Source organism: Pogona vitticeps, chromosome 1, assembly GCF_051106095.1.
Source record: "Pogona vitticeps strain Pit_001003342236 chromosome 1, PviZW2.1, whole genome shotgun sequence".
In the NCBI taxonomy this organism is placed as follows: Eukaryota; Metazoa; Chordata; class Lepidosauria; order Squamata; family Agamidae; genus Pogona; species Pogona vitticeps.
The window spans coordinates 95133666-95157196 of record NC_135783.1 but is presented as its reverse complement, the minus strand read 5'-3'; the positions used below and the strand labels follow the sequence as shown (position 1 = coordinate 95157196).

Sequence of the window (23531 nt, the reverse complement as noted above, 5' to 3'; positions counted from 1 at the left end):
ACCATAGAAGCTGACCCCTGAGGTGGTGAGGCTTCTTGGATTGTGAATCTGTCTGATTGTTGTAATTCTGGAGGTAGTAGAGTTGAACTAGTCTCATACAAAGCCTGGCATGTGAAACCACAGCAGTGGTTAAGGCCATTAGCCCCAACAGCCTCTGGATAGAGAGTACTATGGACCCTGACAGAGTGGCAATCCACATGGCATGAGTGGTAAGTGTAAGTACTCTGTCTTGGGGAAGGTATGCATGAACAGTCTGTGAATCCAGGACAGAACCTATATAGTGGATTACCTGAGAGGGAACTAATTGTGACTTTTCTATGTTGATGTTTAGGACCATGTCTGACAGCATCCAGAGAGTGAATTGTAGATTGTGGAGTAGGATCTCCCAAGTACGAGCTGCCAACAGCCAGTCGTCGAGGTAAGGAAAGATAGTGATCCTTTGTGTCCTCAGGTTGGCTGCTACTGGTGCTACACATTTTGCAAACACCCTCGGAGCAGCTGAGAAGCTGAATAGAAGGACCTAGAACTGATAGATGTGATGGCCTATGATGAAGCATAGGAAGCGCTGGCGGTGGTCTTGAATGGAGATATGAAAATACTCATCCTTTAAGTCTATGGCCACAAACCAGTCCCTTGTGCTCAGGAGGCGTAACATGGTTTTGAAAATCATATGGAATTCTATGGCTTAGCCATGGGCAATGATGTCCAGTACCCAAGTGTCGGTGGCAATGTTGTGTCAATTATGCAGGTATGGAGCTAGTGGTGAAGATATCCAGGTAGGGTGGAACACTGTCGGTCTCAGAGGGGGAAGAGTCAAAGATACTGTTTAAGCTTTTGGTCTTGCTTCTTTAGTGGTTGTTTGCATTTGCTGTTTCTGGAGTAGATGGTGTAAGCTTGTGGCAGACGTTGCTGCTGAAACCTTGGTTTGTCCACTGGTGGAAGGCAACAGTGTGTGTGATAAGTTTGTTTCCACTGGGGCTTGTATTGTTGCAAAGGCTGTGGCAAGTTGAAGCCGAGGCATTCAGCCGTAATCTTCTACTTATGGAGGTCATGCATGACATCATCTGTGGTGGTGTGGAAGAGACTATGTCCATCAAAGTGCAGGTCCTCAAAGACCTGAAGTCTTCAGACATGCCCACTGATCTCAGCCATGCATGACAAAGAGATACAGCTGTTGCCATGCTCTTGGCCATGCAATTCACAGAGTGAATCTGGAGGCTGGTCAATGTGTAAGCCTCTTGCTGGAAGGAAACAGCTAAAGTCTGTTTATTTTCAGGCAAGAGTGCTATGAGAGGGTGAAAATGTTCCCAGATGAATTGGTGATATGCCTCCATCATGGCCTGATAACTGGAAATTCTCATGTGTAATGAAGCCGAGGAACAAATCTTATGCCCCAGCAGGTTCTGTTTCCTCCTTTCCTTATTGACAGGTGTAATTTGTGGCTTGCCACAGTGTTTTGAGTGGTTTCCACTCTAACAAAATTTAGTGTAGGGTGTCTGAACAGGAAATCTGCACCATCCTCTTGAACCCTGTAAAACTTCTCGATTCTCTTTGAAGTTGGTGGGACGGTGGACGATTTCTTCCAAGATTGAGTAATGAGATCTATGGGTGTCTGCAACATTGGGATATTGGAATATTGGCATCCCTCTGGACTCTAGTGAATATAGAATCCTTCGCAGAAGAAGCAAGTTTAATAACCCGAAGCTATAAGGATTTAGTTATCCTCTCCATGAGGTTGCTATAGGATGCAAAGTCCTCCATCGGAGACAGCTCCATCCTGAACTGCAGTCAGTGGGGGATAAAGGAGGTACCTCGGAGTCATATGCCATGTTACTATCGGTGTCAGAGGAAGATTGTGTATGTCTGGAGTGGACATTGTCTGGAGCTATCCCAAAATGGAGGTAAGTAGAAAAGTAGGGTTTGGAGGTGGTAGCTGGATGGTACTGAGAGGGGCTCAATGAGCATGTTGAGAAGGTAGGTGGAGATGCTTTTGTTTACACTTGCAAGGCTGATGTTTAGGATCGTGATGAGAAGGGGACTCAGTGTGTCAAGGTGGTGATCGTGATGCCAATCTTGGGCGCACTGCAGTAGCAGAAGCAAGGGTTGCTGTAGCTTGACAGTATCGAAGCCATGGAGGTGGACTTGCACAGTCTTGATATTGAGGAGAGAGTGCAGGCAAGGAATATCATCTGTAACTATAATGGGACAAAAACTGGTCCGTTTGTATAGAAGGAGGGCAAAAGAATGGAGCACAAAGTGCCTAAGGTCCGGTGATGGAGAGTGATACCAAGACCAATGTTTAGAGGACCATGATTGAGAATTAGAATATCTCAAAACCAATGGTCTGAGGCCATAACGCCGTGGGTCTTGAGAAACAAAGTAGCCTTGACGTGGAAAAACTGAAAACCCATGCTGAAAGGGAGGTATGTCTCCCAACAGCGAAGAGATAACATTGATTTCACACTGGATTGGGAGCTCGATCAGGCTGTGGTGGGCATCACGGGGGGATTTGAGAGGGTGAACCCAATGATTGAGGACCCTGTGCATCCTTCCCAGCATCAGGGAGTTGGGGAGAGCACCAATGCCGTGGTGATGATCTCCAAGTCACTGGCCAAGGGGACAATAACGACATGTTGCATATCAAGGCGCTGGGCAGTTCTCCCTCCAACACAGAGCCCAAAATGATAGGGCCAGGCTATCATTCAAGCAACTCCACCTTGTGGAGTGTGGGAATGAGCACTTTTGCCATGTCGTGGGGGAGGGCAAAGAGGCTTTTCATGGTTGGTTTCAGGGAGTTTCCTCTGTTTCTTACATGGCAAATCAGTCACCGATTTTGGAGGTTTCGATTTCAAGGGAGCTTTGGACGTGGAAGGCCAAACAGCCATCTCAGATGGGGGAGGAAGCTGTTTTTCCAACCCTGCCATCAGGATTTTTGTGGAGTTGCTGATAATGAGGCAGATCACAGCCTGGATTGCCTGTTTTTTAAGGGTCAATTTGATAAAACCTCTGCAAATTGAGTAGGACTGGATGAAATGCTCCTCACCCAGACAAAATAAACACCAAGTATGACTGTCTGACCGTGGAATTTTGGAGTTGCAGCCAGTGCAAAGTTTCATCAAAGCTGAAGAGTCTATAAAAGTCAATAACCCCAGAGAGGAGAGGAAAAGAAAAGGAAGGGGCAGGGAGGTAAAGGGGAATGTGAAAGAAGTAAACAAAAATAAAAATCTAAGAACTTACTTTTCCCGTCCCCACTTCTTTAACAGCTATCAAGAGAGAACACAAGGAAAGAAAAAGGAAACTACCATTTGTAGAAAGGCTCTGGAGCAAAGCGAGACATCTTTCTCCCACAATAGAGAGAAAGGGACTGAGGAGCAGAGGCGGGGCTTACGTTATATACTCTGCAAACACAAGGCTAAAGCTCTGGAACATTCTGGAGGATTGTCTGAGCAGGCGCAGAACACCCATTGTGTAAATGCATAGGGGCCATGAAGAAAAGCAATACCTTTTTATAGCATATTCTGTTACACAATGGGAAAAAAATCTTATTTAACCAATGACAAAAATAGTAAAAATAATTTTAATTCAACTGAATTAATTATATTTATTAGGGATTTTGTTAATAAGAAGAAAAATGAACGTAGACCCTAAAGTCAATTAGCACTAAGCTTTTTAAAATATATATCTTGCACATAGTCTACACTCTTCCTCACATTTAGACCTTTGAATGTGTGAGTGAGAATACAAAGTAACAGGATGAGCCTTATATCTGATCACGTTAAGATTAAGGCTTTTACTGAATGCCTCAATAGAGCTATGATAAGATTTAAATCTAAACTGTTGTTAATTTTTATGCTGCAACCAGACCAACAAATTTGTTAGAAATTAATATGATCTGAAACCACTTTGAACACAACATTTTCCTTGGAAACAGTCCATGCACTTGGTGACCAATAATCAAACACTGCATAATCAAGTGGTGCATGTTGATCCATGAAACAGACAGGAGCTATTATTCACCTACTAGATGAGTAAATATAATTCTGTTAACTTCTCCAGCAAGAAAAAAAAATTACATAAAATAACAATAAAGAACTGTATTTATCAGCAAGTACGGAATAAATATAATTAGATCATTGAAAATACTGAATGGAGTAAATAAAGTATCTTGAAGTTTCATGTAGGACATACTTCAAATGATGAATCTAGATCTTTGTCAGGAAATAAATTCATGTGGTGGAATATAACTAACTAACTTCTTGTAAGAGAAATGTCCATCAGGGAAACTGGAAGGATATGAGGATTTTCAGTACTCTCTCCCTTTTCGCCCTCCTTAAATTTGGTGTAGAAGGCCTGTCAATTCTCCAGAGCAGACAAGGAGGATGATATAAAAGTCTTCATAGGGTAGAAAGAATAGTGGAAAATCATGTGCTTTCCAATTCCACTGAAGGGAGACTTTGTTCGGCAGAAGGAAAGTAGATGGACTCTGCCCCTACCCATTAACTACAAAATATTTCAAAATGTGGTGTCTACTTACTGCTATTTCTCTACATGCTGACATGGATATCCCTGTTCCTTCAATCTGCTTCAGTGCATATTCCTTTTCATCTTTTCTGCAAAAAGAAAATAGTGGATTATACAGGTCTTACTTACATTTGTGAAGTATAGAAATATACAGATAAATTTCTGGTCCTTTGAAAACTGAATAATTTATAGTGTCATTACAGGCAATACTTGAACTTATAATGATCTGTCCACTTCACTTTTCTCAGCTGATTGCCGTTTTCAATACCTAGTTTTTATCTTGAGTTTAAAAAAAATGTGCAATACTGTAATCTAGTGGAAATACCCGATTTTGAAATTACTATATTTCCACGTGCCTCCAGTCTTCATTAAATGGGAGCCCTGTATTTGATGCAGGTCAATGGCAGGGAGGGATAATGAATGACTGGTAAGCATTTGTCTAACAAGATCAGGAGACAATCTATAGGACCAGAGGTGAAACCTGACATTTATACCTCTGACCTGAGTCTACAGCCCCAATTGAAACCAGCCTTTAACAAAAGAGTGCATCTGCAAATCTGGTCATGATTTCTGGAACGTTCATGTTTCTTCTGTCCCATCCACAAATTGGAGGTGCCCATCCTAAGACCACGACAGATTGAAAAGCTATGTTTATGGGTGCCCCTCACCCTTGCCTTTAGATTGTGTACAAGAACCATATGACCTGTCTCTGTTTCTGTTTCTAAAAGTCAAGCCTAATATGAGGCTGGTTGATGAAGACTCATATTTCAAAGAAATACTCAGAATGGAACCCTGAATCAACCACAGATTTATTTTAAAAAACCAAGACTTAAGCAGTCCAACTACAATGACAAAGTTTAATAAGAAAACAAATGAAAATACATATTATCCAAGGACATACTAGAAAAAATAAGCTAGTTGCATCCAAACAATTAATTTATTAAATGTTTTCTCTGCCTTTCTGCAAACAAATGGCACTTCAGGTGGCCCTAGTCCAGTGACAGGTTCCGTCAAGTACTAAAGAAACTGGGAAATTGACTGAATCTCATTCTGGAGACTGAACAGGAACTAGAAGGCTACTAGTATACAATGTTAAGCTTGAACTGCCCAGAATTTTAGTGCGCCTGATAGTTGGTGCTAAGTAGATGATGTAATGGCCTGGGAAACAAATCCAGAAAAAAAAATCACACTTTCCCCCCTTTCATTCCATTCTGAAAACTAAGATTCAAACTAAGATTTGTTTCCGAACAATAAGAGAAAAGCTTTCTGTAAGTAATGTCTTAAAACAATACTACTAATTACACTGTTTAGATTCAGGTTCAGCTGTGGACGTCTCTAATTAAATCCTGGATAGCTGGTAATAAAGATCCACTGACAACCAAGTAGATAGTACTCAATTAACTGGATAAAAAGCCTGATTTGGTGTAACATAGCTTTCTATATACTATGCTTCTCTGCACCAACAAACAAGAATCACAACATGAGTATTTTTTTAAAAAAATCACTTGCCAATGTTAAGGAATACATAGTATGTACAGATACTTGCTCCAGACTACTATACTGTATTTGCCAAGCATATTGTCTCTGAAGATCTCAAGCTGAAATGCATAAAACTCAAACTATGACTTCAAAACCCTATAAATCTTTACAACATCTTAAGTACTGTAGTTTGAGTCTGTGAGGTCCATCACTGCTGACATTTATCCCTGAAGGGTTAATTTCAGTGTGGGATCAGATAACCTTATCAATCACATCAAAGTTCATCTGGATATCAAGGTGTAAGCTGTTTCATTGTTTAAATTTCTCTTTTCTTCAGATGATGAGAAAAAGCCATTTTTACACTTATGCGAAAGCAAGTTTATTGAGACATTCACCTCTTATTCATTTTGCTGTTTCCACGTACAAAAATGACTTCAGGAGACATTAGCTTGTCTATTTTTACAAGTTTTATTCATCTAATTGCTTCTATATTCCATACATATGAAATATAGTCCAAAATTATTGAAAACATAACACTTGGAAGTTACAGGTATATTTACCTCATCTGACAAAAAACAGTTTTATAGCTATAAGAAAAGCTGTAGGTACAAGTGCTTAAATCATGTTCAAACATTTAAAATGCTTACAACTATGGAAAGTTGCAAACAAAAAAAGTCAAAATATATAAAAGCAAAATTCAAGTTGCAACAAGTACTTAAGTCATGATTCAAAAAAGTTTCAAAATAGAAGAAAGGTTAAAAAAATCACACAGCTACAAAAGTTATAGACCTGAGCTTAATTCATGTTATAATCATGCCTCAAAATCAGGAGTACAAGTACAATAGTAATACCAAAAAGAATGTTTTAATTACATTTTTAAAATGCAAGTGCTTAGTCTTAAAGGCACAATAAAAAAGCAGGGAGTACACCTCTAAAAGTTATTGAAGTTTTCAAAAGCAAAAATATATAAAAATAAAACCTATTACCTAGCCTTTTAACATATTTGCACAGAACTGTGCTTAGCCAGCCATAGCCAGTTTCTTTCATGGATGCTAGGTCGTCCTTCCCCTTGCTTGTTCTGCCTTTGTGCCTGCCTTAGATGTTGTGTTGCTGGACTCATGCTACATGTTGTGTGATGGTCTCAGGGCTACCAGTGCTCCTTGGTGTCTGATATCTATGTTGCTGGGTTTTGCTTCCTGCTTAACAGTTAACTGTTTCACTATGTATATTTATACTTTTCTCATATGTTTGGATTTTCTTATCAAAGTTTACATCCTTATGCTCCACTGGCAGCTTAAGATGATGATCTAATAACATAGTGATTCATTTACCTTGCGAGGCGAATCTTACTTTACACTGACCTTGCTTTCTCTGTGATCCTCTAATATAGCTGCATGCTAAATATATAGACAGCTAAGTCAGGGATCTAGCATATATGTGAATGACTTAGTAAAGTTTCTACTCTGAATGCAGTCTCCTTGTTAGCCATATTAGCTTTATTTTGTTATGACTCTTGCTAAGTAAGGCTGCTGGCAAAGCAAATGGCTTCATATGGAGAGCTGGCTGATTGTCCTGCAGTGACCTTTAGCATGCTGCAGTTCAAAATTATTTTCTGAGCACACATGTACATTTTCAGGCTTGCATTTTGTACATCCCCTTATTATTTTAACACTCTATGCATACATAATATCAAACTTTGACAGAGACACCAAGACCTTGGTACAAAACATTCTCAAGCTCTTCTGCCTGTAATCTCTTCATCGAGTATCATCTGACCAATAAATAAAAAGTTTGACAACAAACAGATACTTTTACAGAACACAGAACAAGATGTGGAAGAGATAAGGAATGCCTTTCAATTTATGAAAACATTTCATTTTTTCAGATGCCCATGAAGATCAAAATGAATGATCAGTATAAGGACTAGGAGCCACATGGCACAGTGGTTATTGCAGTACTGCAATTTTAAAACTCTGCTCATGACCTGAGTTTGCAACTGGGCTCAGGAAGCTGGCTCAAGGTTGACTCAGCCTTCCATCTTTCCAAGCTTGATAAACTGAGTACCCAACTCGATAGGTAGGTGGAATGTGTAACATGCATAATTAAATTGCAAACCGCCCAGAGAGTGCTTTAAGCAGCACACCTTGCTTTAACTACAGATTTTTAACACTGACCAGAGTGAGGGTAGGCAGAATGAATATTTCATAACTATTTTTGCATCTGACTTCAGGCTGATGGACCTCAGGATTCTAGTAAGAAAACAGATCCTGCAAAACTTAAGTCCACTTACACATAGATCAGAGAAAGAAGCTTGAGTTACGCTAGTATTTTCAAAGATAAGTTATTCACTTCCATCACAGAAAAATAAGATGGGCTTCAAAAATATATCATTTTCTTAAAACTGCTCTGTACATGTCCCAGCCTGCTTCTCTTATATGTTTATTCAGAATTATGCCCCTTTAAGTTTAATGAGGTTCATTTTCACATCTTAACTGGACATAGATTAAGAGTATCACTTCTGTGCAATGATGGTAAAATATAGTAACTAGCTTTTAAGTGAAATCCAGATTCATTGCTACTACTCCACTAACTTATGAAGGAATTATTTCCTGAATTTAAAGAAAACATTTAATCAATTTATACAAGTCTATACTGAGTTTTACATACTGTTTTAAAGACCAGAAAATGAAGAACTTTATGACATTGATCATTTTCAGCTTTCATTCCACTCCAAACCCATTTTTTCACTAGTCAATTTTTTTAACACCTAAGTTTTAGGATACCAAATCTGTTTGAACGATACACATTCGTTGAACATTAAATGGCAACAAGGGCAAAGCAAAATACAAAGGATGTGGAAAAATTAAAGAACTTTGCAGATTTAATCAAACTCACCAAAATATGGTCACTAAGGACAAACAAACAGAACTTTACTAAAGCTACTACAATATATTCCAAAATTTTTTGATTATTTCCTTTCCCCCACCATACTGCATATACAGGTCTAGTTGTTGTTAATAAATCCAAGTATTGGTTCAGGCAACATTGCTGACCAGGCATTGTTCACTTAAATAAGTAGACATAAGAGATTAATTGCATTTGCAGCTGAAATATATTAGTAATTTCAATTAATCATTTACAAACCTAGTCTGTCATGTTACCATCTGCCGCGTTACCATCAGACCTTGTTATAGTGCCAACACAATTCTCCAGTCCCACAGTTGTAAATTTTAAATATGATCCAGTGGAGTTATATAACTACTCTACTGTTATTCTGACATAATTTTCTTTACAGCTGCTGTTGTGAATCTTGTACACAAAAAAATGCCATATATAACCTTGGCTTTCAGTTTAAATTCTTATTCCATCTGACCAGATAACTGATTTACAACACTTACAAACACAAGTATGTACATATGCATTTTGGTACCATTTTATTATTAAACAGTTTCAGGACTTGGCAGTTTAGTTTTGCCCCACATGCATTCAGTGTTTCTTTTAATCATGTAAAACTGCATTCATTTCCAAATGTTGACACAATAATATTTTATTCCAAACTGGCTTACAATTTATTCATAAGATTTAACAGTATCTGAAAAGCACACTTCATGTGTATACTTCTGCTACAATACATTAAAATATCTTAAGAATATTAGAGGTGGCAGGTGGCAGTTCCATCTTTAAGTAGATATACTGTCATTGTTGTTATTTGCATTGTGTTATTATTGTTACTTACATTTTAAACTTTCATAAGCAAACTAAACAATGTAGCTTACATGCTAAGTTGAACATGATACATTTGGTGTAAAGAAAATAAATATCTGTATTCTCGAAGGCTTTCACAGCCAGGATCTGATGGTTGTTGTGTTTTTTCTGGGCTGTTTGGCCGTGTTCTTAAGGTTTTTCTTCCTAACATTTCGCCAGTCTCTGTGGCCGGCATCTTCAGAGGATAAGAGTTAGAACTCTGTCTGTGCCACAGCTATAAATACTTAACTATCCAACAAACTGCAAAAGAGCACAGACAGAGTTCTATAGTAACTCATGTCCTCTGAAGCTGCCAGCCACAGAGACTGGCGAAATGTTAGGAAAAAAAACCTTAAGAACATGACCAAACAGCCCAGAAAAACCACAACAACCAAAATAAATATCTCATATACTAAATGTTTTCCATTAGTTTTGATCAGCGAAGACCTGGAAGGAGGTGCTGAGTTCACACCATATACGGCAGTCAGAGTCAAACGTTATGGTTCACTAGTTGAAGGAAGACCCGCAAATCTGTCAAAACAAATGCTGGTTTCATATTTCTCATCTCTTAAATCAGCTTTGGTAAGGGCCAAACTATGCACTTACGCAGCCAATAAGCTGCAGGCAAAGAAATTCTTAATTAAGACTAACTGCACCACCTACAACCATGCACGTACACATTAAAGATGAGTAACAAGAACCTATACAACACTAGAAAACTATAAAACTATTGACTTAGGTACCAATGCAAAATGCCAAAGTTTTATGCATTAATATGTTTTTCGAGATAGCTCAGTTGAACAGATTCTAGCTCAGTCACATATAAATCCATATGGGACTGAGGCTTCATGCAAAAATGAATAAAAAGAACCCCCTCAACAACCTGAATCCCCCCAAACAAAAGAGAAAAGGTACACTATTTTTAATAACAGAATGTGTGGCTCAACATTTGGCACATAAAAAGGCATCTTCTTCACCAAACCAAATTTTATATTTTGAAATTTGGAAGGTCTTTGAAAAAAAGCATCACACTTTCAGTTAACTGGATTGTATCTTTATAGTATTAGTGTCTAAGCTTCCAAACCTCCAATGTGTTAGTCTCCTTAAGAATCAACACAAGAAAAATTTTATTTCTAACAGTAGCAAGCATTTCCATTACTGCATGAATTAGAGGGGTCCATTCAGAATAGCTGGTTTCAACAATACAGTACTTACTTTAGATGCAAAAATAACTGCAAACAGAACTAGCAAATTCATCATTCTTAAGACTTTCAGGTACCACCACCTGGATTTTACTTATTCAGTTGATACAGCATTTCTTGGAATATTATTACCCTTATAATATCTGATAATCTCTCAAGGACACTTCCAGGAATCACAGTACTGTTTCCATGAAGTTCAGTCTTGGAACAACTTATTCAACACTGTCATTACAGAACTTGAAATAGGAGGCAAGAGTACTACAACAAAACTAAAAATAATGAAAAATAACAGGAAGGATGAACTAGATTATCCTGTGAACTCCAGGTAGCAGTAAAAATATGGTTGTTGTGGGTTTTTCGGGCTCTTTGGCCGTGTTCTGAAGGTTGTTCTTCCTAATGTTTCGCCAGTCTCTGTGGCCAGCATCTTCAGAGGACAGCACTGGAAGTAAAAATATGCTTTGGCGCAGGAAATGTTTTTATTATTTGTTGCAGACTAGTGTCCAGAAATAGCACAAGGAAAGTTATAGAGAATCTGGAAGTTACACAAGCAAAATATAAATTAATAATTATGCATCTTAAAATAATCTTGAGTAGGGCATTGCAATATGAAGGCCACACTTTGCCCAGCCCTCTTGCACACACATTTGATGTACTATATATATATAAGACAATGAGAGCAAATATGATGTACATTTTGAATCTTTGAGACACTGGCACCTTTGAATGCTCTTTTCTGGGTTTTACTATATACTTTCACCACTTGTTGCTGAAGGATTCAGAGGCTGCAGAATGAAGCTTTGACAGATCCACTCACCAGGATGATTCAGAATTCAGTCTGAATAGGAGCATGTATCTTCTGAAGGTGACAAGAATGTATAGTCACGAACCTGTGCATCTGGTGAAGACACAAAAGGGTTTGGCAACAGGTTGCTGACCTTCTGAATCAAATACAGTATTGTATATTCTTATTCCTGAGTCTGGTGTATTGTTTCTTGTGTACTTTTGAGGCAGTTAAAGCTGCTTGAGACAGTTCCAAAGGTGGAGCTAGAACTAATTACAGTGGAAAGGTTCTGAGAGGTCTAAGTAAGACTGTCGATACTAAAGATACCGTATGAGTGGGGATTGGAACTGATAGTACCGTGGAAGTGATGATATTAGACAGGAACATGACAAAGATAGTGGTGCTGATGGACTCAATATTGCCGACTGCAGCTGCTGACATGGAGGGTATTAGTAACATATCTCTGCAGGGGATGGTGATACGTACTGCTGGCCTTGAAATAAATGCCTCAGAACAACAACGTACAAAGTGTCACTATCAGGCTTCCTAGTAGCAAGCACATCATTCATGTCTTGGAATCTGAAATCTGGACTGTCCTGGGGACAGAGTATGATCAAAGAAAGAGGCATAAGGTTATATTTCTCACAGTGTTAAGTGTTACAGTCTTTTCCTGCTCAAATAGACTGGAGACTGCTAGGCGCAGATAGTGTAAAGATATGGAGGGACATGGGACTGATAAGAACGCAAAATTGTCTCTTTGGTATCTTGAACCTTGAGACGAGGACCTGGACTGATGTCAATGTCTTGGCAACCTTGATTCTGACCTTCATCTTGACAAATCTTGGTGCCACCTATGCTTTTTATGAGGCAACAGTATTCGTGAGTCTCAGCTCTGTCATTCGGACTTTGGTACCCTTCCATTTCCAGAAGATCTACAGTAATTGCTGGAGAGATCTCAAAGTGCTATGGAAAGAGGAGCCCTGAAGTTCTCCTTATGGAAAAGAAGCCTTCTCCTATATCCTTTTGAGTTACACTCTGAGCTGAATAGTAGTATCTTTTTGTGAGGCAACAGGCCAATGTTCCCTCTAATTTTCAGCCCTGTTGGGCGGGGTTCTGTCCCCTGCATGAGGTTCCATTGCAACCACAACCAAAGGGGCTGGAAACGATTGCTGTGGGTGCACGGAGGAGGAGGAACACTGCACGGACACGGGTGGGGTGGGGTCATGCGTGTGCGCGCAGCTTGGAGGGAACCTTGCAGCAGAGTGAACTATCACTTTTTTTGCTCATAGTGATTGGATGATCATTGGATACATTTATCTTTTTTTTTTGCTTTTGGCAGTTTTGGAACTGTTGAAACCAAAATACAGTACTGTACTGAGGAATCTGTAGGCAGACTGAGGATTCCTTTACAGAAATGGGAGGATTTGTCTGTTCCCATGTTGGTAAATCAGTAAGTGCATGCAAAGCAGTTGTAATTGACTGTTTTGGAAGTGTTTTGCAAATGGAGATCATTGAAGATGTTGATACTGGGGGTTTTTTTAAATGAAAAGCCTGTATTGATTTCTCCCACAAGTAAAGTTTTAAACAGAACTGTCTGTTACAAAGGGCAACCTGAGTCATCTTTGAGATACTTAAAAGCATCTGAATTAAGAAGGATTTTCCCTTCAGAAACTCACATTTTTGAACAAGGCTACAGAGGCTGCAAAGCTAAAGTGTAACAGATGATAGCTGATTTAACTGATAGCTTTTTTTTCCTTTTTAACTGGAGACAATAAAGGAAACAATGATGAAAAGGAGGGTAACTTACAAGGTGAGGGAAGGTAAGCTATTTAAGATAAACTGACAGCACTAGTTTCAGTTGCTTCTTGCACAGAGGTGCAAAAGGAACACAGGAAAACAGTTAAAGAATGACTGAGAATGCTCACATAGAATGAGGAGAGTCAGGTAAAGCACAGGTTCTCTACCTGGGAGGTTGCAATCCCCAAGGGAGTCCTGAAATGTTTTCTGAGGGGTTGCTGCAGTTATTTTAAGTTGCAATTATTTTTATATTTATTTTATTAATTACTTTACTGTTTTATTTCAATTCTCTTGGCCCACAGATAGATAACTTTAACCAGAACTGGAATTGCAGGCAACCTAGAGTTAATTATTTCTGTACCCCTTTCAATGGGTTTTCCTTCTATGTATGTGCATCACTCCTACACACTCTGAAACAGCCACTCTTGCTCATTTCTCTCTGCTCCTCTGCATCCACCTTTGAAGGACTGACATCATCCCTTTGGACTCAAAGAGGAGACATGAAGGAAGGGCTGTTTCCAACACCAAAATAGTAAATTAAACTCAAAGTGCATTGATTTTCCCGCCTTTTCAAATGTTATCTGGTAGAGGCAGATTTATAGCCCCCTATGTTTATGTATTATCATATTAATATATTTGATTAGAATTATATTCAGAAAAAATTAATTTAGTGTGTTTTCTTTATCCCATTAAAATGCTTTTTTTAATACAAAGGGGCAGGCATGATCACGATTACTTGGGGGTCGTGACTCTACAAAGGCTGGGAAACTGTTCTGCACATGCAAAGAACCCATATGTGCAATTTATAGATAGCATAAAGAAGTCTGTATGTTCATTTCTGTTTCTTTGAAGGGGTTCTTACTTCAGGATAGCAACTTCTATATATATACTGTACATTGCTTCAATTTCTAATACGAAGCTAAAGTTTAACAACTACTCAAATCGTTTTACAAATTAAATCTATATGTTTTTATGCAGAAGTCAGCATTACTGAGATCATTAGAGTTCACTGCCAAACATATGATGGGTATAGGTAGTGAGAAATATTTCTGAGAACTGTTAAGATGGTTGCTGAAATCCAGTAGTAAGTTGTAACTAGAGTAGGCCCACTGAATCATTGGAGATTTGGTAAGCCAACTCCTCAGAATCAGTTCCACTGATTCTATGAGCCTACTCAAACTGCAACTTACTACTGGATGTCAGCTACTGTTTTAGAATTGCACTAGAGCAGATTTCCCTCTTTCAACAGATGTTTAGTCTTACGCTGCTGGAAAGAAAAAAAATGTTAACAAATACTAGCAATGCATGTTCTGAACCTTGTCAATCTTGGATTTTTCCCAGTGACAAGTGGATCAAGAATGGCTACCTCACCTTATTGTGGTGAAGGGGATTGAGAGCACTATGATCAGAAGGCTAGATTCCATTTCAAGGCTAGATTTGTAGCACGGTCAACCAAAGTGGAATGATCAAAGCTGAGATAGCAAACTAAAATGTATCCATCCTTTTTAGGAGTTAACAGTTGCATCAACATACGTTTCATGGTGATGGAGGCACAGTACAGTGGTGCCTCGCACAACGAGTGCCTCACACAACGATAAATTCACACAACGATGGCTTTTTCTGAAAAATTTGCCACCTCACACAACGATGTTTCCTATGGGGAATTTTCGCACAACGATTTTGGGACAATGCTTCACAGAACGATTGCATTTTGGGTCCCCTGTTTCACTTAACGATGTTTTCAAAAAAGAGCAGGAAAGGTGGCTGTTTGGCAATGCTAATTTGTTCTTCTAACTGCCTGTACCCAGGATGCATTGCGCCTGTTCAGGGAAGGGATAAAAAACTTTCCCCATGCATCCTGGGTTTACTTTCCCACATGCAGTTCAAAGGTTGGCTTTGCCTCTTTGCTCTGTCTTGTGGGTGCTTTCTGTGCTGGAGAATTTTCAAAGGTAAGCTTGCATTTCTTCTCCTGGGTGGGTGGTGGGTTTTACAGTGTATCTGTACTGTACTGTATTGCAAAACTCTGATGATTTTTGCAAGGGGGAATTTGGGTCTGTCTGGCTTTGGTTATGGGTTTTTTTTTCATTGGGGAAATTGCAGGGGGTTTTTTGGCTGGGGGTTTCTGTGGATATGTGTAGGATTTGAATGCCCAAGTTCAAACTTGATTTTAATTTTTTTTCCTGCATGCTGCTTCTTGGTTGGGGGGGGGGTTATGCTTTGTGTGTGTGGAATTCTGCAAGGAAATGGTTGCTGTTCTCTTGTGGCCATGCCTGCCTCTCGGATTTGGATGCCCAAGTTCAAACCTGATTTTAATTTTTTTTCCCTGCATGCTGCTTCTTGGTTGGGGGGGGGGGTTATGCTTTGTGTGTGTGGAATTCTGCAAGGAAATGGTTGCTGTTCTCTTGTGGCCATGCCTGCCTCTGGGATTTGGATGCCCAAGTTCAAATCTGATATTAAAAATTTTTTAACTGCTGCCATGCTGCTTCTTGGTTGGGGGGGTCTATGCATTTCAATGGGCAGAAATTTTTTTACCAAAAATTAACGAAGACTCAGAAACTGTTTTAAATGCTTGGACTTGTCAGTGCAGCTTGTGAAACCTTTGCAAACTTAATCTGGCTTTGTTCTGAGTCTTCGTTAATTTTCGTTAATTCAATGCATTTGAATGGTGGATACATTGTTTCACACAACGATGTTTCCTATGGGGATTTTCGTTTAGGACGGCAATCCGTTCCAATTGGATTATCCGGTTTTCAATGCATCTCTATGGGAAATGGTGTTTCACAGAACGATGTTTTCACAGAACGTTTTTTTTTTTTGAACCAATTAACATCGTTGTGCGAGGCACCACTGTAATTCTAGAAGGGCTGTTACTGGGCAGCAGTAAGAGTGGAAGGTGACACTCCTGGATGATTTTTCAAAAACAGTTGCAATGATCTTAGTTTTTTTGATGTTGAGCTTCAGACCATTTTTGCACTCTCCTCTTTCACCCTCATTAAGAGGTTCTTTTAATTCCTCCCCACCTTCTGCCATCAGAGTGGTATCATCTGTACATCTGAGGCTGTTGATATTTCTTCCAGCAATCTTGATTCTGGCTTGGGATTCATCCAGTCCAGCCTTTCGCATGACGTATTCTGCATATAAGTTAAATAAGCAGGGAGACAATATACAGCCTTGTCGTACTCCTTTCCCAATGTTGAACCAATCAGTTGTTCCATATCCAGTTCCAACTGTTGCTTCCTGTCCCATGTATAGATTTCTCAGGAGATAGATAAGGTGTTCAGGCACTCCCATTTCTTTAAGAAGTAGTCATAGTCTGCTATGGTCCACATAGTCAAAGGCTTTTGCATAGTCAATGAAGCAGAAGTAGATGTTTTTCTGGAACTCTCTGGCTTTCTCCATAATCCAGCATATGTTAGCAATTTGGTCTCTAGTTCCTCTGCCCCTTCAAAATCCAGCTTGTACTTCTGGGAGTTCTCGGTCCACATACTGTTGAAGCCTGCCTTGGAGGATTTTGAGCATAAACTTGCTAGTGTGTGAAATAAGTGCAAAATGAGTGCAATAGAGAAGGTTAGTGCTTTGCAACTGTTGCAGTGAAAGTCTGTAGATTATATACTCTCTGCTTAGATTATATACTCCCTTAATTCACTGGGATACATTTTACTAACAGCAAAAATCCAACTTGTTATAAGAAGTCAGAGAATAATAAAGTCCACAGCAGATTTTGTCTTTTCTTGTCTTAACCACCTGAGTCAAGCTGAGCCATCTGCTTGTCTGCAAATGGATATGGGTCTTCACATTCAGCTGCACTCTATTTGTGGCACACTGCAGTCTGGATCAAGGGAGCCAACAAGTACTGAAAAGAGATTAGTTTGTAAAGGGTCCTCCTGCTTTGGAGAAGAAAGCTTGCCTTGAACAACCTCTGTTCATACCCTGCCCTAAGATTTCAGAGGCTGTGCGTCACCCTCACAGTAAGGTTCCAACGCCACTTGCTGTGTATCACAATCCTAAAATAGTTTCCTACTGACAATGTCACCTCTGAAGCCAGTTCTATTCTTGTTGGCAAGACAATTACCTTAGCCTTCCCCACTGACCAAATTTGGTTCATTTGGTATTCAATAAAAATACCGAACGTAACACAAAACAGCAAATATCAGCATTTATTTTGTGATCCAAAAAATTTGGACTTCAGTTCAGAAGACAATTTTAACATTCTTCATATATCTGAGCATGAAGTTCAACTTCACAAAAGATAAAAGGTAAATAGTTAAATAACTATCATTGTATTGAAGATGTACTATACAGTATATATAAATCCCAAAAGAAATAAAGCGGGTAGCATACAACATGGGCTTCAGCTCACAGAAAAATGAAAAATCAAATTTAAACCTACTTATTCAGAAAACTGAAGTCAGGGAGCAAACAGGCTAGCTTATTTCACAGATACTCAAGGAAATGTCATGTGCAACTGTCCCCAACCCTAAAATTGGCTGATTCAAATACTTGTAAGCCAGTCAACAGTCATTCTTTGCGACTGCCCCAAATGTTGAGCTACATGTCAGAACATGATGACACATAATTATTAATAACTGGAACTGTAACAGATTTAGTGGTTGTGACCAAAGAAGCACCACAGTAGTAGTAGTAATAGTTAAGATTGGATACCCACTGTACAGATAGTTACTTGCTATTTTTTTAGTCAAGTTATTTAAGAATCTTAAAAAGCTCAGATTCAAAAACCAGAAACAAGATAGAGATTACTATACAAAGTAATACATTCCTACAGTTCCAGGTTTTGAGTAAGAATTATTTGCTAATAAACTGTAAAAAAAACTAAGAAATCTGAAAAGCTTTATGGTCTCACTTGCAGGCTTAATATTATGCATAATATGTATAAATAACCCATCATATTTTTTCTATACAGCTTTCTTCTGTACACACTTGCAACCTAACAAGTCAAAACACCTAGTCAGTTGAACTGCCAAATATTGTGAACCAGCAGTCATGTACCAGAAGCCTCATTGTATTGGAACAAGAAATAAAGAAAGAAAGAGAGAGAGAGAGAAACAAGGAAAGAAAGAAAAGAAATTGAACCATGCTACTTATGTGAAAATTATTCCAAAGTCCAGTTCCTCCCAGAAGCCTTACAGACACTACAACATCACACAGGTTAGATGTTTTTCACAATAACTACAGTCAACTGTGCAATAGCTCTGATTCATAGATCCTTGAGATCTGTGAAGGGCTGCTGCCTCTCATTTACAGAAAGCAAAGACACAGCACCCAGCATCTAGAATGAAGGTCTTCTGAGAATATTTACAGTCCCTTTTGAAGAGGAAGTCTTCTTAAAAATGAACCATAGGAATAAACTGCCTCTGAAAACTTACAGATGGCATTACTTTTGTTATATGAATGCTTCCTCACTTGTCTTAGGTGAAGCATTATCATAAAAATGCAGATCAGTCTGCATATGCTCAGTGGCACTTTCCTTTTGAAAGGAACTATACAATTGCAAGGATCCATAACTCCAGGGGCTAGAAAATAGGCCTGGGCTCACAGCAGTTCCATTACCCATGAAATGCCCTTGGGAAATGCAGGTACTGTACTCTGAAGGGAGATGTGGCTGAGGTTTGGGGTCTCCTCTGGGCCTGTGAGCCAGACTGCATTCAGTCTGAGAGAGGGAAGGGATGTTCCAGACATTCCAAGACACCCTGTGGATTACACAACCCATGGAAAAGCAAAACACTGAAATTGGAAGACAAAGTAGCTGGATATCTATACCTGTCTTCTCTTTTGTTTGTTTATTTTTGGATGTGTGGGATACAGGTGAAATGCTGCTTCGGGAGGCTGCCAAAACACATTTTTGATCCAAATTTTTGATCTAAATTTGGCCAGTGCATTTTTGGATTTCTGTGTGGGATAGTATCAGATTAGAGTTTTCTTCTTTTTTGTGTGTGTTGTTCCAATGCAAACCAAAGAAATGAACATGTGAGTACCAAAACATTTGCAACTGCAACAATTTTCTGAGAGAAGGGTTGCATTTTCTGACAGAATTGCAAGGGTGCCAATATTTTTGGCCATGACTGTAAAACCTCTTCAATACTACAAAGGCTAATCACTCCTGCCAATGTTATCGGATAACTCATGATGACTCAGCCTTGTTAGTTAAATTTAAATCAATTTGATTTGAATGAAATCCACCCTGCTTTTTATGCCTGCACACAAACACATACTATGATACCAGAAGGCAGCACCCAACTTTCTGTTGAATATTCTGTTACATCAAAAGTAAATATACAAAGCTCAACAGAATCAATGAACACACTGGAAGTAAAAGATAGAAATTCTATTGCACATGTACAGAAAAGGCTTATCAAAAGGCCTTGGGACAGAGACCGCTTTGGTCACCTTGGTGGATAACCTATGCCAGGAACTGGAAAGGGGGAGTGTGACCCTGTTAGTTCTGCTGGACCTCTCACAGCTTTTTGATACCATTGACCACGGTATTCTTCTGCCCCATCTCTTTGAGATGGGATGACTTGGAGGCACTGTTTTACAGTGGCTCAGGTCCTTCCTGGAAGTGAGAAAGTAGTGCAAGGAGATACTACTGTACTCAAAAGGTAGTGCAAGGAGAATCCTGTTAAACAACCTGCACAGTCCCTCAGGATTCTGTTTTGCCTCCTATTTTACTAACATTTACATGAAACTAGGAAAGGTTGTCTGGTATTTTGGGATATGGTGTCACCAATATGCAGATGATACTAAAATCTCTCTCTCCTTGCCATCTAAATTCGATGAGGCTGAGAAGGGATGACTTTATGCTATTAAAAATGCCTTTTTATGTAAATGTAGTAGTGGTGGGGTCACAGTTTACCTGGCTATTATAACTTGAAAAAGGTTAGGAACCACTGTTTTAAGCAAAATTAGTGTGCCTCAACACTGGATTGTGCATAACTTATATTGTGAACAAGAAGCTACTGTTAAGCCAGAATATGGAGGAACAGAAAGGCTTCCCAAAGGCAAAGGTGTCAGAGAAGGGTTTATATGATCTGTTCAATCTGTATGATGAGTATATCACAAAGAAAACTGGATTAGACTCAGAGGAAGGCAGAATGAATGATACTGTTCCTAACAGATGTAAAGGACCACAATTCCATGAGGGAAACTTCCACGAAGGTAGAGATGTTGGTTTTAGTTTTAAAAAAAAGCAAAGAATCCTTTGGCACCCATAAAGACTAACCAGTTTTACTTCATAAGCGATGGGCCACTTCAACAGCGGCAAAAACAAAGATGGGATTTATAACTTCTTAATGGCACAAAATCACAGAATGTTGTTATAATGCTTTATAATAAAGCAGTCCAGTACTTGCAATATGCTAAGTGCAACAAAGGGATATATAGTGGCCTTTCTAGTGAAACAGCTGGTGTATTTAGTATGTGCTTATACTAGGAATGGGAAAACACAATCAGAAAACCCCCCAAAATGCTTTTAAGAGCACACACTTCCTCAACATCCCAGAAAACTTTGCCACTGCTCAGTAATCAACAACACCCACAAACTGTAATAACTGCACATCTACCAGCTTATGTGCCAACACACACCACAACGCCTCAATTCATGAGCTCCAGTGACTCAGCCAGTAAGGACTCTGCTATTCAGATCCCCTCGCACCCCATTGTGCTGCCCAGTTTTTGAACAGAATACACTAAGAAGGAAGGAGAAACCACACAACATAGCATCCACCCAGCCAGATACTTACAGGAGTGAGAGAGGAAAAAGAAAAAAAAACTTTCTGGGAGAAGAAAAAGAACTCTTTCAACAAGAACCCAAAGGGAGAAGTCCAGTGATGTAACACACACTGATAGTAGCCGCCCTCCATGGTATCACTGCCCTCTAGAAGTTTTGGGCTGCAGTACCTATGATCCTGCATCTCAGTCATGCTGACTGGGATTTATGAGAGTTGTGACTGAAAACATTTCTTAGCATTGGTACCATATACAGCAGGGGTCTCCAAACTTTTCACTGTGAGGGCCATATCATATATTTTCCACATTTTCGAGGGCTGAAGGAACACATGCGCTCCCGCCCACCTGCCCGGATACAAAGGCAAAGGCCGGCTAGATATACAGGAAATGATACATGTATCTGAACTATATTTTCAGAAGTAAGCATCTGCAGGGCTAAAACAAATAGTGCGTGAAAATATGATCTTAAAATCTTACTGACAAGACAAAAAATTGCCATTTTTTTCTTGAATAAATCAAATGGGAAATTGTTGTTATCCTGTGACATCAAGTTCTTTCTGACATAATGGAGACCTTCAAAGGATTCTCAAGATAGGCAAGATGCTCAATGATTGGTTTACCATTACTAGCATCCCTTATGAGTTTCCCTAGCTAAGCAGGGCTCTGAACAAAGGTCTTCTGAGTCCAATTCATCCATTTGAACACCTCACACTGGCTCTCAATGAGAAACTGCAACTGAAATATATAAAATTCCCTTAAGATCAGCTTACATATCATAAGATTGGGAAATGAAAAGTTGCCAAAGGGGGATCCAGGATACTGCATCTGCTGTGGTAAAATGTAGGAAAGATGCATTATTAAAAATGCAATGATCAGACATATGGAAGAATACATCTTGCTAAAGAATCAGAGCAGATTTCATAAACTTCTGTTTCACTAAGCATTCCAAAGAGTGCTTCAGAAGTTAACAAGTATGTGAAGAGGGGTGATTTGGTAGCTACACTCTACTTGCACTTTCTTAAGGCTTTTCAAAGTCCCTCACCAAAGACTCTGAGCAACCAAAGCAGCTATGAGATAAAACAACATGTCCTCAACAGGAACAAGACACTAAGAAAAAACAACCTTTACAATGGAGGGATTTAAACAATCAGATCAGCTCAAGTGTTATAGAATGGAAATCAGGAGGGACCATTCACCAAAGATAGCCACAAGTGTTGCTGCTGTTCCACAGGTCAACCTCTCCAGACAAACAATCCATCTTTTTCATTTTCTCCAATAAGTCATTCTAGCAGGGCCCCTCCAACTCTGCCATTTTTTTCTTTTCCCCCAAACTGGATGTCATGGCACAACCGACCATTCCCCTTGCATTCTGAAGGAACTGGAGTGAGCAGAGAGAAAAAAGGGGCACTGGCTGAGCCCATCCAGCTCCCTCGCCATCTATCCCTTTACAGTCCCCCAAGATATAGTGATAGACATCTCTGAACAGATTAGCTAATGAACAAATGCAGAAAGATGAAAAACATTTGTTCAGATCCAGGCCACAGGAGATAGAATCAAACTTCTTAATGAATTCTTGCTTGTTTGTTTTCCGCGGGAATCTCTCTTGGAAGCTGATTTGTTCTAGAACCTTGAGTGACTCCGGAGACTGAAGTGTTCCATTGTTTCCACTGGCACATTGTCTCAATGTTGCCATTTTTGATGTCACATTTGTGTCTATTTAATGTGCCATGTCTGTAATAGATATGGTGGCATTTTTTGCATTCCATCAGTATATCAGAGTTCACACCGACTCTTACAGCTCCTTAGTCAATGGGTCTTGAACAGGACTACTCCGAAGGCTCTACACATTCTTCCCTCTCAAAAACTATACAGTAATTTCTACTTGCATTTCCAAGAAAAAGCATATATACTTTACAGAGATCTAAAATATTTTCACAATTAACATCAAGAGATCTTTCTGTATAACTTATATAATTTGCAGATGCTGGTGTGGTAAAAAAAATAAGTAAGATATTTTACTTACTCAATTTCATGTTGTTTCTAGCCTCAGATTGTACAGAAACTGAAAGGGTCTGATTGCTTCTGACTATCTCAAACTGTCTCATACAAGAAAAATAGACAAACTACAGTGTGACCAGGATGCAAGCAGCAGGGAAGATCTGCACCAGTGAGATACAATGTTATTCACATATATTTTTTAAGCTTTCTCCTGAGGGAGATTTTTTCGTTTCTGTGACTAAATAAATAACATATGAGAAAGACTT

General features: G+C 39.2%; 1 protein-coding gene across 3 annotated transcripts in view; it reads right to left on the bottom strand.

The window, feature by feature from the left end:
- The window catches only part of CDK19 (cyclin dependent kinase 19), a 134349-nt gene that overhangs the window by 98668 nt on the left and 12150 nt on the right, over nucleotides 1-23531 (bottom strand). For all 3 annotated transcript variants that reach the window (XM_020805351.3, XM_020805348.3, XM_078385056.1), the window contains exon 2: nucleotides 4535-4610. In XM_020805351.3, coding sequence (XP_020661010.1) covers nucleotides 4535-4610 — 76 coding nt within the window. The remainder of the gene's footprint in view (nucleotides 1-4534; nucleotides 4611-23531) is intronic.